General features: G+C 37.8%; 1 protein-coding gene across 4 annotated transcripts in view; it reads right to left on the bottom strand.

The window, feature by feature from the left end:
• Positions 1 to 13,556, bottom strand: part of DDX6 (DEAD (Asp-Glu-Ala-Asp) box helicase 6) — a 29,312-nt gene that overhangs the window by 14,567 nt on the left and 1,189 nt on the right. For all 4 annotated transcript variants that reach the window (XM_010830431.1, XM_010830433.1, XM_010830430.1 and 1 more), the window contains exons 2-4: positions 10,623 to 11,092; positions 7,569 to 7,632; positions 6,582 to 6,686 (exon numbers count right to left, since the gene is read on the bottom strand). In XM_010830431.1, the coding sequence (XP_010828733.1) occupies positions 6,582 to 6,686; positions 7,569 to 7,632; positions 10,623 to 10,822 (369 nt within the window). In that variant the 5' untranslated portion in view covers positions 10,823 to 11,092. The remainder of the gene's footprint in view (positions 1 to 6,581; positions 6,687 to 7,568; positions 7,633 to 10,622; positions 11,093 to 13,556) is intronic.

Raw genomic sequence — 13,556 nt, forward strand, 5'->3', positions numbered from 1 at the left:
GCCCGCCAGGCTCCTCTGTCCACAGGATTTTTCAGGCAAGAATATTGGAGTAGGGTGCCATTTCCTCCTCCAGGGATCCACATCTCCTACAGCTCCTGCTTTGCAGGGAGATTCTTTATCCCTTGAGCCATAACTCTGAGTCAACTCTATTAATCTTCAGTTGTCCCGAAGGGCAATTATCACATGGGTTCAATCTCTGTTATGGTTTTTAAACAGGTTACCAGTATACCACTCAGTTCAACAGCAGAAAAAGACTTTCGTCTCTCAGTGACTTCCTGAGTCAGGTCCTTTAAAAGGATAAGATATCTCAATGAAGTGAGACAGGATAGAATTAGATTGGGGGTGTCCTAATTCCTTTTTGGGGTTTACATTATGACTTAAAGGCCACTGACTTCTATTTCTCTGCTCTTTGACAGGACTTATGTTCTATAGAAACAGAAACTGTTTAAGGATAGGGCTTTAACAAAGTAAGCTAGCTAGCCTGTAAGTTAAGATGCACTGTACTTTGTTTCTTATGGTGGCTATTATGATTAGCAGTCAGAGAATTCAGTATATTCACACTGTCTCTTACCACTGTTTGCTAGGAAGATTAAACAATATGAAGTGAGAAAATTCAAATCAGATTCAGACAGCTTTGAAACTCAAGAGAAGTCATGGGGAACTGCCAGGGAGAAGAGAAAGGAGAAAGGAAGCTAAAAATTTTAAAAACTTACTGTGATGGGTACTACACTTAGATATTTAATGTTAATTATATCCTTTCAAGTTAGGTTACTTTTCGTCTTACGAATGGCAAAATGGATCCTCAAGATTGTTTTGCAAGGTGACTAAGCAAGAAATGCTAGAATCAGGATTTGAACTTAGGTCTGCAAATAAGAGAAACTAGAACCTCATACACTACTAAGTAGAATACATAGCCATTTTGGGAAATAGTCTGGCAGTTCCTCAAAAAGATAAAAAATTACCATATGAACCAGCAATTCTAGTCCGAGGTATATACCCAAGAGAAATGAAAATACTCCACAAAAAATTCTATATACATCAGTGTTCAAAAGAGCATTATTCCTAATAGCTAACAGTGGACACAACTCTACCAACTGAAGACTGGATAAACCAAATGTGGTATAGCTATATAGTGGAATATTATTCAGCAATAGAAAGGAATAAAGTACTGACACATGCTACAATATGGAAGAATCCTAAAAATATGCTAAGTCAAAAAGCCACAGCTGAGTCACAAAGAGCATGAATTTTATGATCCCATTTACATGAAATTGTCTAGAATAGGTCAATCCATACAGACAGAAAGTAGATTAGTGGTTGCTTAGAGCTAGGAGAAGAAGGGTAACTATTAAGTTTCTTTTTGGTGAAAATGTTCTTAAACTGATTGTAGTAATTGGCTGCACAACTGTGAATATAAAAAAAAAACCAAAACAAACCAACCACTGAACTGCATTACTTAAAATGTGTAAACTGTATCTCTGTGACCAATACCCTAAGGCAAAAAACAAGCATACAAAACACCACCAGAACACAAAAATCGAAAATAAAAAAAATCCCACGAACTTAAAGGTATGTCTGATTCTGCCACTTTCCAAAGTCCATGTTCCAGTTCCACTGTAAGATCTAGGGACTGAGCCAGTATGTATTTATTGTGTTTTAATAACCCTAGTATCCATTTCCCTTTCTTTGCTGTTGTTCAGCCACCCAGTCGTTCGACTCTCTGTGACCCCACTGACTGCAGCACACCAGGCCTCCCTATCCCTCACCGTCTCCCTAAGCTTGCCAGAGCTCATGTCCATTGCATCGGTGATGCCATCCAGCCATCTCATCCTCTTGACACCCCCTTCTCTTTCTGCCTTCAAGCTTTCCCAGCATCAGGGACTTTTCCAATAAGTCGGCTGTTCGCATCAGATGACCAAAATACTGGAGCTTCAGCATTCAGGGCTTCTCTGGCGGCTCAGATGGTAAATAATCTCCCTGCAGTGCCAGAAACCAGGCTTCGATCCCTGGGTTGGGAAGATCCCCTGGAAAAGGGAATGGCTACCCACTCCAGTGTTCTTGCCTGGAGAATTCCATGGACAGAGGAACCTGGCAGGCTACAGTCCATGGGGTCTCACCCGACTGAAAGACTAACACTTTCCCTTTCTCAGTAGCACCATAAACTTTTTTCTGAGGAATTACGTTCTCTCCAGTCCCCAATGGATAGTCTAGTCAACTTCCGCAGCTAAATGGAGACACCAATTGCTTTTTAATTCCTAGGGTCAGTTGAACTTAAATCTTAGTTTCAGGGAGAACACAATGGATACTGTGGAGGCAGTTATGATTAAGGTATCTACTGCTCCCTAGAAAAAAAAGGAGATGGAAGACAGTAATTTCAAAAATAGTATCTCCAGCCTAAGGAACACACTCCAGTTTTACCATAGTATCCAATGAAGACATGCATTTTTGAGAATTTAAGAAAACAATTCTTTTAGCCATAGTAAATTCTGTTAGCAGGAGGAATGAATTACAAAAGAATTAAGAATGTTCTAATTCTTTACTATAAATTTGATAAATGACTAATTAGACTTGGTTAATGAAATAATTCCTAAAAATAACTTGAGATTCCCAATTTAATATGAAATTTGGTTGCCAAAGTTAACTTCTGTTTTCTCTCAATAATTAACTACCTGCTATTCCATCACCTTCTTATCTATAAAGTCCTCAAAAGTTGTGCCTAAAGTCTGGAAACAGCAAGAACTGTCATCTTTCAATCATCTCCAAGTTAATATAAGGTTTTGCATTGTTAAACAGAAAAAACAGTAGACTCCTAGGTACTCCAAAAAAGGCTCTGTTACTGTAGAGCTACGCCTTTAAAATGGCACGGTTATGGTACTGTGCATAGCATTCAGACCTAGAACTAGACTCACAGATGGCTGTAGCAAAGAAAGATGTGTGGAACCAATCTGTAGTGTATCTGGTTCCAGCTTGTCGGTGTAAAATTATATCCTCTCAAAAGAAGATTTTAAGTGCCTAATTTTCCAAAAATCTTATACCATAGCCAAAGTGCAACCAAGTTTCATCTCTAAAGGAGGTGACACCCATCAAGAGGCTTTTATATTTGGAGAGAAAAAAATGCCTGGATAACACGGTAAAACTAAGTACTATACAAGACAACAGACACATTTTGGGGCGGGGGGAAGAAAAAAGAAAACAATGACAAGAAAATAAGTAAGGAGAAAAGTTAGATAAAAATAGTAGAAGAATGCCACTCATGAGGCTGGATTTCACTAGAGAACCTCTAAACTTATTTTTGAAGTCCTAGTATTTATGGTTTGTTACACCGAGTCTAAAACACGTTATCTTATATTTTCCATGGATTCTCAGACAAAGCAATACTATAGGAAAAGTCAATGTGAACGGCAGTCTCAGGTATATATAATACCTTACATTCATACTGTGCTTGCTATTTCAAAATATACTTTGAAGCACTACAGATTCGTTTCTACCATTGCAATCGAGTCACACAAATATTTTTGTTTCCCAGGGCATACAAAAATTATGCTTACATTATACTCTAGTCCATTCAGTGTGCAGTAGCCTTGTGTAAAAAAACAACATACATACCTTAATTTAAAAATACTTTAATACTAACCATTATCTGACAACACAGGGTTGCCACAAACCTTCAATTTGTTTAAAAAACAAAAAGACAAATGCAGTATCTGCAAAATACAATAAAGCAAAGCACAGTAAAATGAGGTATGTCTGTACATTACATTTGATCCTCACAAAAAAAAACCCTGTGAGGGAGTTCATTTCTACCTTACAGAAAAAGCCATATGGTAGACTGGCTAAGTGGCTGGAGAGTTACTTGCCTATATGCCGTATCAAACTGAGGATGCAAATAACAAAGTGAATTTAAAATTTTAATACAAAGGTGTGAAACATGAGACATTAAGGGTCCATCAAGAATTACGTCTGCTAAATGAACCATATTTTTTGATAAAACTACTACATAAAATAAAAACCTGTAACATTTATTGAGCATTTATCTCTTGCCTGGAAAATCCCATGGACGGAGGAGCCTGGTAGGCTGCAGTCCATGGGGTCGCGAAGAGTCAGACACGACTGAGCGACTTCACTTTCACTTTTCACTTTCATGCACTGGAGAAGGAAATGGCAACCCACTCCAGTGTTCTTGCCGGAGAAGCCCAGGGACAGGGGTGCCTCGTGGGCTGCCATCAATGGGGTCGCACAGAGTCAGACACGACTGAAGCGACTTAGCAGCAGCAGCAGCCACTGTACTAAGGATACTAACATGAGTTGCCTCACTTCATCTTTACAACAACTCTATGGTATACACTGCTGTATCAACTTTATAGGCCAGAAAGTTGAGGCTTAGAGACATCTCAAATAATCAACTTGGAAAGCCGCAGAGCTGGATTCAACCTGGGCAACCTGAATGCAAAGCCAGTACTCTCAAACAGTTCTCTAGACCAAGTTCACCTACAGACATCTGTTAATCGTAATTTCATCAAAACAATACAACTGAGGGCCTATTTCCTGCCACACACCTTGCTAAGTATAGAGTTACAAAGTGGAACGATTCAGTAGAAAAGTACCCATAAAACTTTTCATTCCTATAGATAAAACAGATTAACACGAACTACATTATAAAAAAGCAAATTCCTAAATATTTTTGGTCTCTGCACTCAGACTGCCTAATGAGGTATAACTTTATCTTCATACTTTTTCCAACCACAACAAAATTCTTCTAGTTTGTCCACAAAGGCACTCTCATTCCTAGGCAATCACTATTCTAGTTCTCCACTTGGAACATGGATCATTTCTTCCAGGTTGTTCCATTTTCTCCTAATGTCTACATATATGTGCCCATTATATCACACTCAAATTACCTGTATAATTAGCAGTCCTTTCCATCAGACTCTGAGTGCAGGAACCCTATTTATCTTGTTTATCATAACACCCTCAGGGTCTAACACTTTCTAGGTCACTTGACACATGCTTGTTCAATGAAAAAGTGCTCAATGATGTCACAGAGTTTGTCCTGAGTACAGCTTGGATTTGACAGCTTCAACTTATGTGAAGACAAAAGACACATCAAATTTGTATGTAGGTCTACATACGTGTGTATATATACATATATTTCCTTGCTCTTTCCACTTAAAGAATGCACCTAGTGTTTAGATCTTGGTCTCTAATACTATTCCCAACTAACTGGAATTTGAGTTCTTTGGAGAAACAGCTGATTCTGAGGCTGGGGAAGCGTAGCTGTACCGATAAGCTTGGCATCATGATATACCACCAAAAAGTGCTCAAGAAAAATGAAGGGGGAGGGAAAGGTAAAAAGACAGAGCACAGAGTTCAGTGACACTGCTCTGTATGATCCTATAATGGTGGATACACGTCATCATACATTTATTCAAACCCACAGAATGCACAATATCAACAATGAACCCTATTGTAAACTACGGACTTTGGGTGATAATATGTCAACATAGGTTCATTAGTTTTAACAAAAACTGCTCTTGTGGGGAATGCTGATAATCAGGGAACCTATGCATGAATGTCACCAGGGATTTATGAAAAATTTCTTATGCTCAATTGCTATAAACTTAAAACTGCTTTACAAAATAGTTTATCAGAGGAAAAAAATCAAAGAGGCACATTACAAAAAACAAAGGAACTGGCTTGAAGGAGCTCACACTGGCCAAATATGGGACAATTCAAGCACAAAAATACCATTTAATAAAAAAGGAATTTATGAGTTACACTGATAATATACAGATACATCAAGGAGGAATTAGGGGAAAATTCTGATGAATAGTATATTGGCATTGCCTTAAATCCTCCCCACAGGCTGTTAGTTTCAAGGGGAGGGGGCAGGGCCGGAAATATGTAATATAAAAATCAAGATACCATTTTGAAAGAGTAATCAAAATTAAAATCACCCTTGGAATAAATGAACACTGTAACTCCGAAAGTGACTTCTGCAGTATTTTGGCTAAGAATGCATAACTTAAATCAAATCACATGGAAACAGGAGACAAACTCAAAATGAAAAATGTTCTACTGGAATAAAAAAAGGAAGGGGGTTCTAGTTTTAACATGTCAATGTCATAAAAGACACCCCCTCCCCCCACCAAAAAAAAAAAAAGAGTAGGGAAAAACTTAACTATTAAAAGAGATGTAACAATTACATGCAATATCTGATCCTAGGATGGGTCCTGTACAGAAGAAAAAAAAAATACTTTAAGACAAAATTTGGGACCCAACTAAAAATCAGACTACAAATGACAGGTGAGTTAGAAATACTGCATTAAAACTGACTGAACATAACTGTACTATGTTTGTTCAAGAGAATATCCCTAGTCTTAGGAAATACACAGTGAAACATTTAGAGACAAAGTGCCAAGATTTTGTAACTTACCCTTTTAAGGTTCAGAAAGTGTGTGTTCATGTACAAGCATACATACATGTGCACACACGCTGGAGAGCAATACTGGTTCACTAAACCATCAAAAAGTATGCAACACTTAATTCATAACATTACATAGGAGGTAAAAAGGGGAATATACCTGAATAGGAGATGGCTTTTCCCAGCCCATTTCAAAAATTCCCATCAGCAACTCCCGTTTCAAACAGTAATCTTCAAACTCATTTCCTTTTGTGGAGGTCACATCCTGGTCAAACAAAAACAGACAAGCATCAAACGAATGAAGTACAACTGTGTTCCTTTAGTAATTACCATGTTTAAGAAAGTATCTGAGAGACTAATTCTTTATCCCATTTAAAAAAATATATGCAGATTAGTTCTCTGTCCTAATCTACAGTTCAACTATTTCCGAAAAACAGCCACTCTAACACAAATCAGCCATTTAAAAACTATGTTTTGGGGAAAGACCAGCCACCCTGTGGTCATTTTCTGCTAGGGAGTGATGGAATACTGCTATTTCTATACAAGTACCAGGCTGTGAACTGTAAACCACAAGGTGTAAAGTCAAAACCTAGTTCTACCATGCACTGCCTACAAACATCCTAGTCTAAACCAGAGTTTTTCAAGCCCAGCACCATTGACATTTGGGCCAGAATATTGTTTGCTCTAAGGGGGCTGTCCTGTAGCATATCCTCAGCTGTGATAACTTATTGCTAAATGCTTCTGAGGGGACAAAAATCACCCTTGGTTGACACTGCTGGGCTAAGAGAACTAACCTCTCAACTTCAGTTTTTCCATCCACAAAAGGTGGATAAAACCTAGCCTGAATCTTATTGTGCTTCTAGAAACAAAAGAGACTTTTGAGAAAATGCCATGAAAACTATGTGTTCCACAAGTGAGATAAGATACACATATGTATAAACACAATATTTAATATGGATACACATTATTACCAATTCCTCCAAATAGTGGAAATTTTTGGCAATTAATCATATATAAGCTATACAATTTCAACCACTTAAACTTACTTAAGAGTAAACATACAGTGCCTGCTGTCATCATCAAGTAGCTACTTCACTTTTAAGAGTTTCCACATCATTTTTCCACTTGAATGTTACAACCAACTTACCGAAGTTTTGATTCTTAGATCCTTTGGAGGGAGTTTTAAAGTCTTTTTCCAGTCATCACCAGGTCTAGAGAGAATACAGTAAAAATGAAGTATCAGAGTTCACAGCATTACTTTCTAAAATACAAAGGTAATTCATCTTGATAATAATTTCTAAAAAGCACACTAATATATTGCCATTTACTTAAGAATACAGGTAACAACAGAGATAAACAACTCCAGAAAAAATACTCTTTCTTACAAAGCACAACAATCTAGGGAGAACTTAAAAAATCAAGAATGGAAGGAAAAAAAGATATCCATCCTCTTCAAGAGAAGCATGTTGTATACAGTTCAACTGTTTTCAAAACTGGTAACCCATGTGTTTTGTCTGACCTAAAATAGTACTACTTCATTTAAAGTTGCCAACATTAAAAAACTAGGATATTTTGTATAAAGTTGATTCTGGATTTTCTTGTGGGGGGGGGGTGCAGGGCAGAAAGCTTTAGCAGCAACACTGGTTCCAAATTTCCACATAGCAACAGTTTGATAGGCGTTAGTAACTAGAGTTTAAAATCAAGCACCTGATGCCTTTAAGTAGGTCAAGTCCCCTCTCATCTGGCAGTCCCCTGTGCTGATGCTGCTGCTAAGTGTCTGACTCTGTGCGACCCCATAGACGGCAGCCCACCAGGCTTTGCCATCCCTGGGCTTCTCCAGGCAAGAACACTGGAGTGGGCTGCCGTTTCCTTCTCCAATGCGTGAAAGTGAAGTCGCTCAGCTGTGTACGACTCTTAGTGACCCCATGGTCTGCAGCCTACCAGGCTCCTCCTCTAAGGGATTTTCCAGGCAAGAGTACTGGAGTCTGTTGCCATTGTCTTCTCCGGCAGTCCCCTATAGGCATCTGATTTTGTAGCTCCTGGTGACTAGTTAAAACCAAAGAATCTATAAAGTTTCAGACTTCAGTTCAAGCCTTGACTCTTCTACGTATCCGTTCTGTGACCCTGCAACAGTTACTTTTCTAAATCTCCATTCTCTTATATAAAATGAGATAAAAAATTATATAAAATAGCTTCTATAAAGCACTCAGCACAGTGCCTGGAAAAATTAGCTGTTAATAAAAAACACCTCTCAATCTTCTTTAATGGGGATGCTTGAAACCATGAAAGAAAAAAATTTTCTTTTTGGTCATGTAAAAACTTCAAGTAATATAATATCCAAAGCATCTAACAGAAAAAAGACTGTCAATAAAGCAGACAATGCTTTCAACTGTCTTTTAAGTTTTCACTGATTTAATGATAACAGCTCATAATTAAAGCCCCCCTCAAACATCTCGAGTATTCATTCAGGAAGATAAGGACATATTTTACTTAAAGCTTCATCCCACATAATCCAAGATACTCTATCACAGGAAACTATTTGCCACCAAATCCAAGAGTTCTAAAGCTTTTCACCCCAGTCTATAATACCACACCAAAGTTTCTGAGCATTTTCAGTTGAACATCCTAGTAGGCCAGCTTGTCACATTGTCAAATTCACTAAACAGTGGATAAAAATGCATACGATACAATGCAAAATCTTCCCACAAAAAAATTTATCATCTTAGAAAGTTAAAAATTTTTTAAATGCGAGATTAACTAACAGAGACAGGTATTAACTATCTCTGAGACATGGGATCTAGGAGTCTTCACAGAAAAGATGGTATTTCAACTGAAATTTAAAGAGTCACAGAACTGAAAAAAACCCATTTATCTAAGAAAAGCAAAAAAAAAAAAGGCAAAATCCACTGCAGTCTCAGAGGTTAAGCATTAAATGCTCTCAAAATGGAATAATGCAGCTTTATGTTTCAAATTAAAAGTAGACTAAATGTTGCTAGTCTATTCATATTTTGTCAAGACGAACTGCAATTTAGAAAACATTTTTGATTTCTATACCAATTAAAGTATTCACCTCAAAAATAATAATATGCATTAATGCCAATTCTCCCAGTGACCAAATGAATTCTGTTGAAAATTTGGGCTATTTTTCTTTAGTAAATGCTTCTTTTAAGCATGAAAAAGACTTAGATTGTAATAAAACACATACTTTTTGAGTTTCATCATATTTCTAGAGGTTAAATCAACTTACACAGCTAGATTCTTAACAAAGACAAATACCAAATGGGTCAAGATTCTTAATTGTTAATTTTCTATTAAACTGATTCTTTGGAATCATAGTCACCATTCACAAACTTTAAAGTGTACACTTACAGATGACAGCCTGCTGCTGCTGCTAAGTCACTTCAGTAGTGTCTGACCCTGTGCGACCCCATAGACCGCAGCCCACCAGGCTCCCCCAACCCTGGGATTCTCCAGGCAAGAACACTGGAGTGGGTTGCCATTTCCTTCTCCAATGCATGAAAGTGAAAAGTCAAAGTGAAGTCACTCAGTCGAGATGACAGCCTACATGCTTTCAAATTTAAAAGAAAAATATTCCATAGTAAAATAAGGCTCTTAGTTTTTAAAAGTCTTCAAAGAGGTTTGGGACTATTCAGAGATGTGTTCCAAAGAGTTCAAAGTCCTGAGTTCCCCAACTGCTTGTTATTTTGTGTATGTGTAAAAGGAGAAAGCGTATTTTAAAAATAAATAAAATAAGACAGAAAAGCAAAGTGTCATAGACTAAAAGTTATGGATAAATTTTCTGAGTACTTTTGAAGTTCAGAAAGCTGGACAAGTCTTTAAGATTGGCTTTAACTGCCATTCACATTAGGATAAAGTCAAGTTATCACACTAGGAAAAAAGCCATACTGGCAAAAACCAGATAAATCTGAGCTCATTATGAAAGCCAGAATGTTTCAAAAAATATTCTATGCAAAATATATATTATCCATGCCTATGTTTGTTACTTAACGAACCTGAATTAATTATGACAGAGATACATTCTTCTATCACAAATACCTATTGACCATAAACAGTCAACTGTCCTCTATTCACAATCAAAATGGTTAAACTAAAATGATATACATAAAGTAGTCAACAACAAACTAGCAAAATATACCTCCTTGGTCCCCCAAGTGTGTTTATTATTTATTCTAACACTTACTTAATAGTGGTGGTCATACTCTGTGCTTGCTGCTGAGTGCCATTATTGATTGTGTTGGTGTTTTTCAGCTGGTTCATCTGTTGCTGAGTCTGTGTGCCCCCTCCTCCGGGGCCACCACTGGGCTTCACAGGGCCCCTCAGCTGACCATTTTGACTGGACAGACCCATTATAACAGGGTTCTCTGTTCTGGCCGTGCTCATGCTGTATTAATTTTAAGGATGTCTCTTTCAAACTTCAAAACTTTTGAAAGTCAGTAGAGAAACTGTAATAACAGTTTATTAGGCTCTCCAAAACGAAGAGATAAATATAAGTCTTGCTCAATATATGAGTCCTTTATTGCAATGCAGGCAAGCACCTGTAAGTCTCTGAACGGTAAGCAGCAGTAACTTGCTCTCATGCACGAATCAACTCTTTATTTTTTAAAAAGCCCTCTAACAAGGTTGAGTTATGTATCTGAATCTCACTTCAATCTGAAACAAAGAAAAAAAGTTAAATCAGTAAACACAGTAAATTTTGGGGGAAAAAAACAAAACAAAACACCCCTTTGTTGTTTCCATTTGAAGAACTCCTTTAGAAGCACTCCCTTCTTTTAAAGAATTAAGGATACAGCTGCATGTAGATCAAATCACTATCCAGGATAGGAAAGAGGATATAAAAAAAATGAATTGCTTCAAAAACCAAACCTGCACTGAGACAGATCTCATTTAAATTGTCAATTCAAAGCAACCCAGAAAATATCAGGTAGAACAATACTGTGATTAAATTAGCATTAGCTGTCAGATGATAATCTCTTCCCTTCAGATTCCTCCCCGAAGAATTCTCTGAAGTCCCTGCCACCTCTAAAAGTCAATGATTCATTACATTCAATTGCATTACAACTCAATGAAGAATGGCACAACTTAATTAATGTAAATCTACAAAGGAACAAGGCAAAACAATTCATTCATTTTTTTTTCTTTTTCTGACAACTGAGAATCCTTGGAAGAGTTGAGCTTTTGATTTCACTTTGTGCTTTCAGAAAAGCATTATGTACGCCCTTATGAATTTCAACCAAAGAAGTTAAACCTGAAGAAAACTACATTTTCTTTTCCCCCCTAAGTTTTTGTCCTTTAAAACAATAACTAAAGCAGTCAAGGGACATAAATACATCTACACGTCAAAATCTTCTGTTCAAAAAACAGCCAAGAAAACCTTTAGCTATCTTAAGTCTGACTACTACAGAACTGTTACATTTTAAAATATAACACTTTTCAAAAGTATGTCTCAACTTGAAGTAGCAATTTTTTACTTAAAAACAAAAAAAAAACCCCCAACACTCCACAAAAAGGAAACTGTTTTTCAGTCACAAAGTCTCACTCAACTCTCTGCCACCCCACAGACTGCAGCATGCCAGACTTCCCTGTCCTTGACTATCTCCCAGAGTTTGATCAAACTCATGTCCATTGAGTTGGTGATGCTATCTAACCATCTCACCCTCTGTCGCCCCCCTCTCCTCCTGCCCTCAATCTTTCCCAGCATTAGGGTCTCTTCCAATGAGGAAATTACCTGTGCTTAAAAAAAAAAACAAATCTGTGAAAGAATAAAGACATTACTAACTTTAACCAAACTTTCTAGGACACCCAGAGTACTGATTAAGTTATTTTTAAAAATTATTCCCCAAATAAAATTTTTTTTTTTTTAAAGTAAGACCTTAATTTCACAACCGCGGGTGGGAGGGAATAAAGGCCTACTCTGGTGTGTTAACACCTTTATATTTCTTACCGAAAATACAGTAGCTAATTAATTACTGTTCCTTCTGCCATACGCCAAAGCTACTCAAACAATACAAATTTTAAATTCTTTGATGTCTTTTTTTAAATTGAAAATAAAGTTGCTCAAAAGCAAATCCTGATTATCACATACACAAAGTTGTATATTTTGAAGTCATCCAGAGACTGACTGACCTCTTAAGCAGGGTAGTTAACAGCCACCTAATTTCAGTTCAAGGTAGTAGGTGGTTTCCTGTATTGACAGGTTTATATATGATCAGCGATATCACCTATTTCACACCCGAAGATTACTTATTTGCAAAGCACTAAGAGGATAAATAGGGCAACTTCTAAAGATTAAATGGTATATTACTGTCTATCATGCACATAAGACCTCGTATCTCCCTAGAGCCAAAATGTGACTATGTGAGAACTGCTCCCCTCTTAATTAAGCTGCACTGCAGCTTTACGTCTCAGGAAAAGAAATATTCCTCCTACCCCTTCCCAATTTAGATTTCCAAGTTGTATTTCTATATTTTCAAAAATACGAACGAAACAGAGACTAGTTGGGAGGGAACCCTAGCGGAGTTAATTACAGCACTTCCCAGACGGTAGTTAGCGACTGACAGTTTCACACCCAAAACAGTCTCGTCATCTCCAAAAAGACCTTTTGTTTGCAAATGCAGCGCAGTTTCTCTAAGCTCGGTCTGCAAGTTGGAGTGACTGTTCTATTTTGAAGGGGCAAGGGGACTGAGAAAGAGAAAGGGGAGTGAGTGATAAAGGAAAGAAGCTAATGATTTTGATTTGCAAGCAAATAATTGCTTGTTCCCCTCCCCTTCATACCCCGCTCCAAACCCCTACACACTTCAAGTCAGCTCCCTGGGCCCATAAACACAAAAGGGTTGGGGCCCTGCAATCGTATCTGCGCAACCAGAGCAGAGAACCAGCTCCACAGCTAGGGAACAATAGGGACTCCCCCCAAAAGAGAAACCTTTAAGTCAGACAGCCCCTTCTTTCCTCCGACATTCGGAGGCTCCATAATCACCCCGTTATCGACCTGCAAGGCCTTACTCCGTTAAGCAGCCGGTCCTCTTCCAAACTGAGCCCTCCGCTACAGCATATCCCTGCCGCCCCCTATAGGGCCGCCTCGTACCCTATAACCTCCGCCATCTCCCTAAATCCTTGC

Source organism: Bison bison, unplaced genomic scaffold (assembly GCF_000754665.1).
Source record: "Bison bison bison isolate TAMUID 2011002044 unplaced genomic scaffold, Bison_UMD1.0 scf7180017864518, whole genome shotgun sequence".
Taxonomy (NCBI): Eukaryota; Metazoa; Chordata; class Mammalia; order Artiodactyla; family Bovidae; genus Bison; species Bison bison.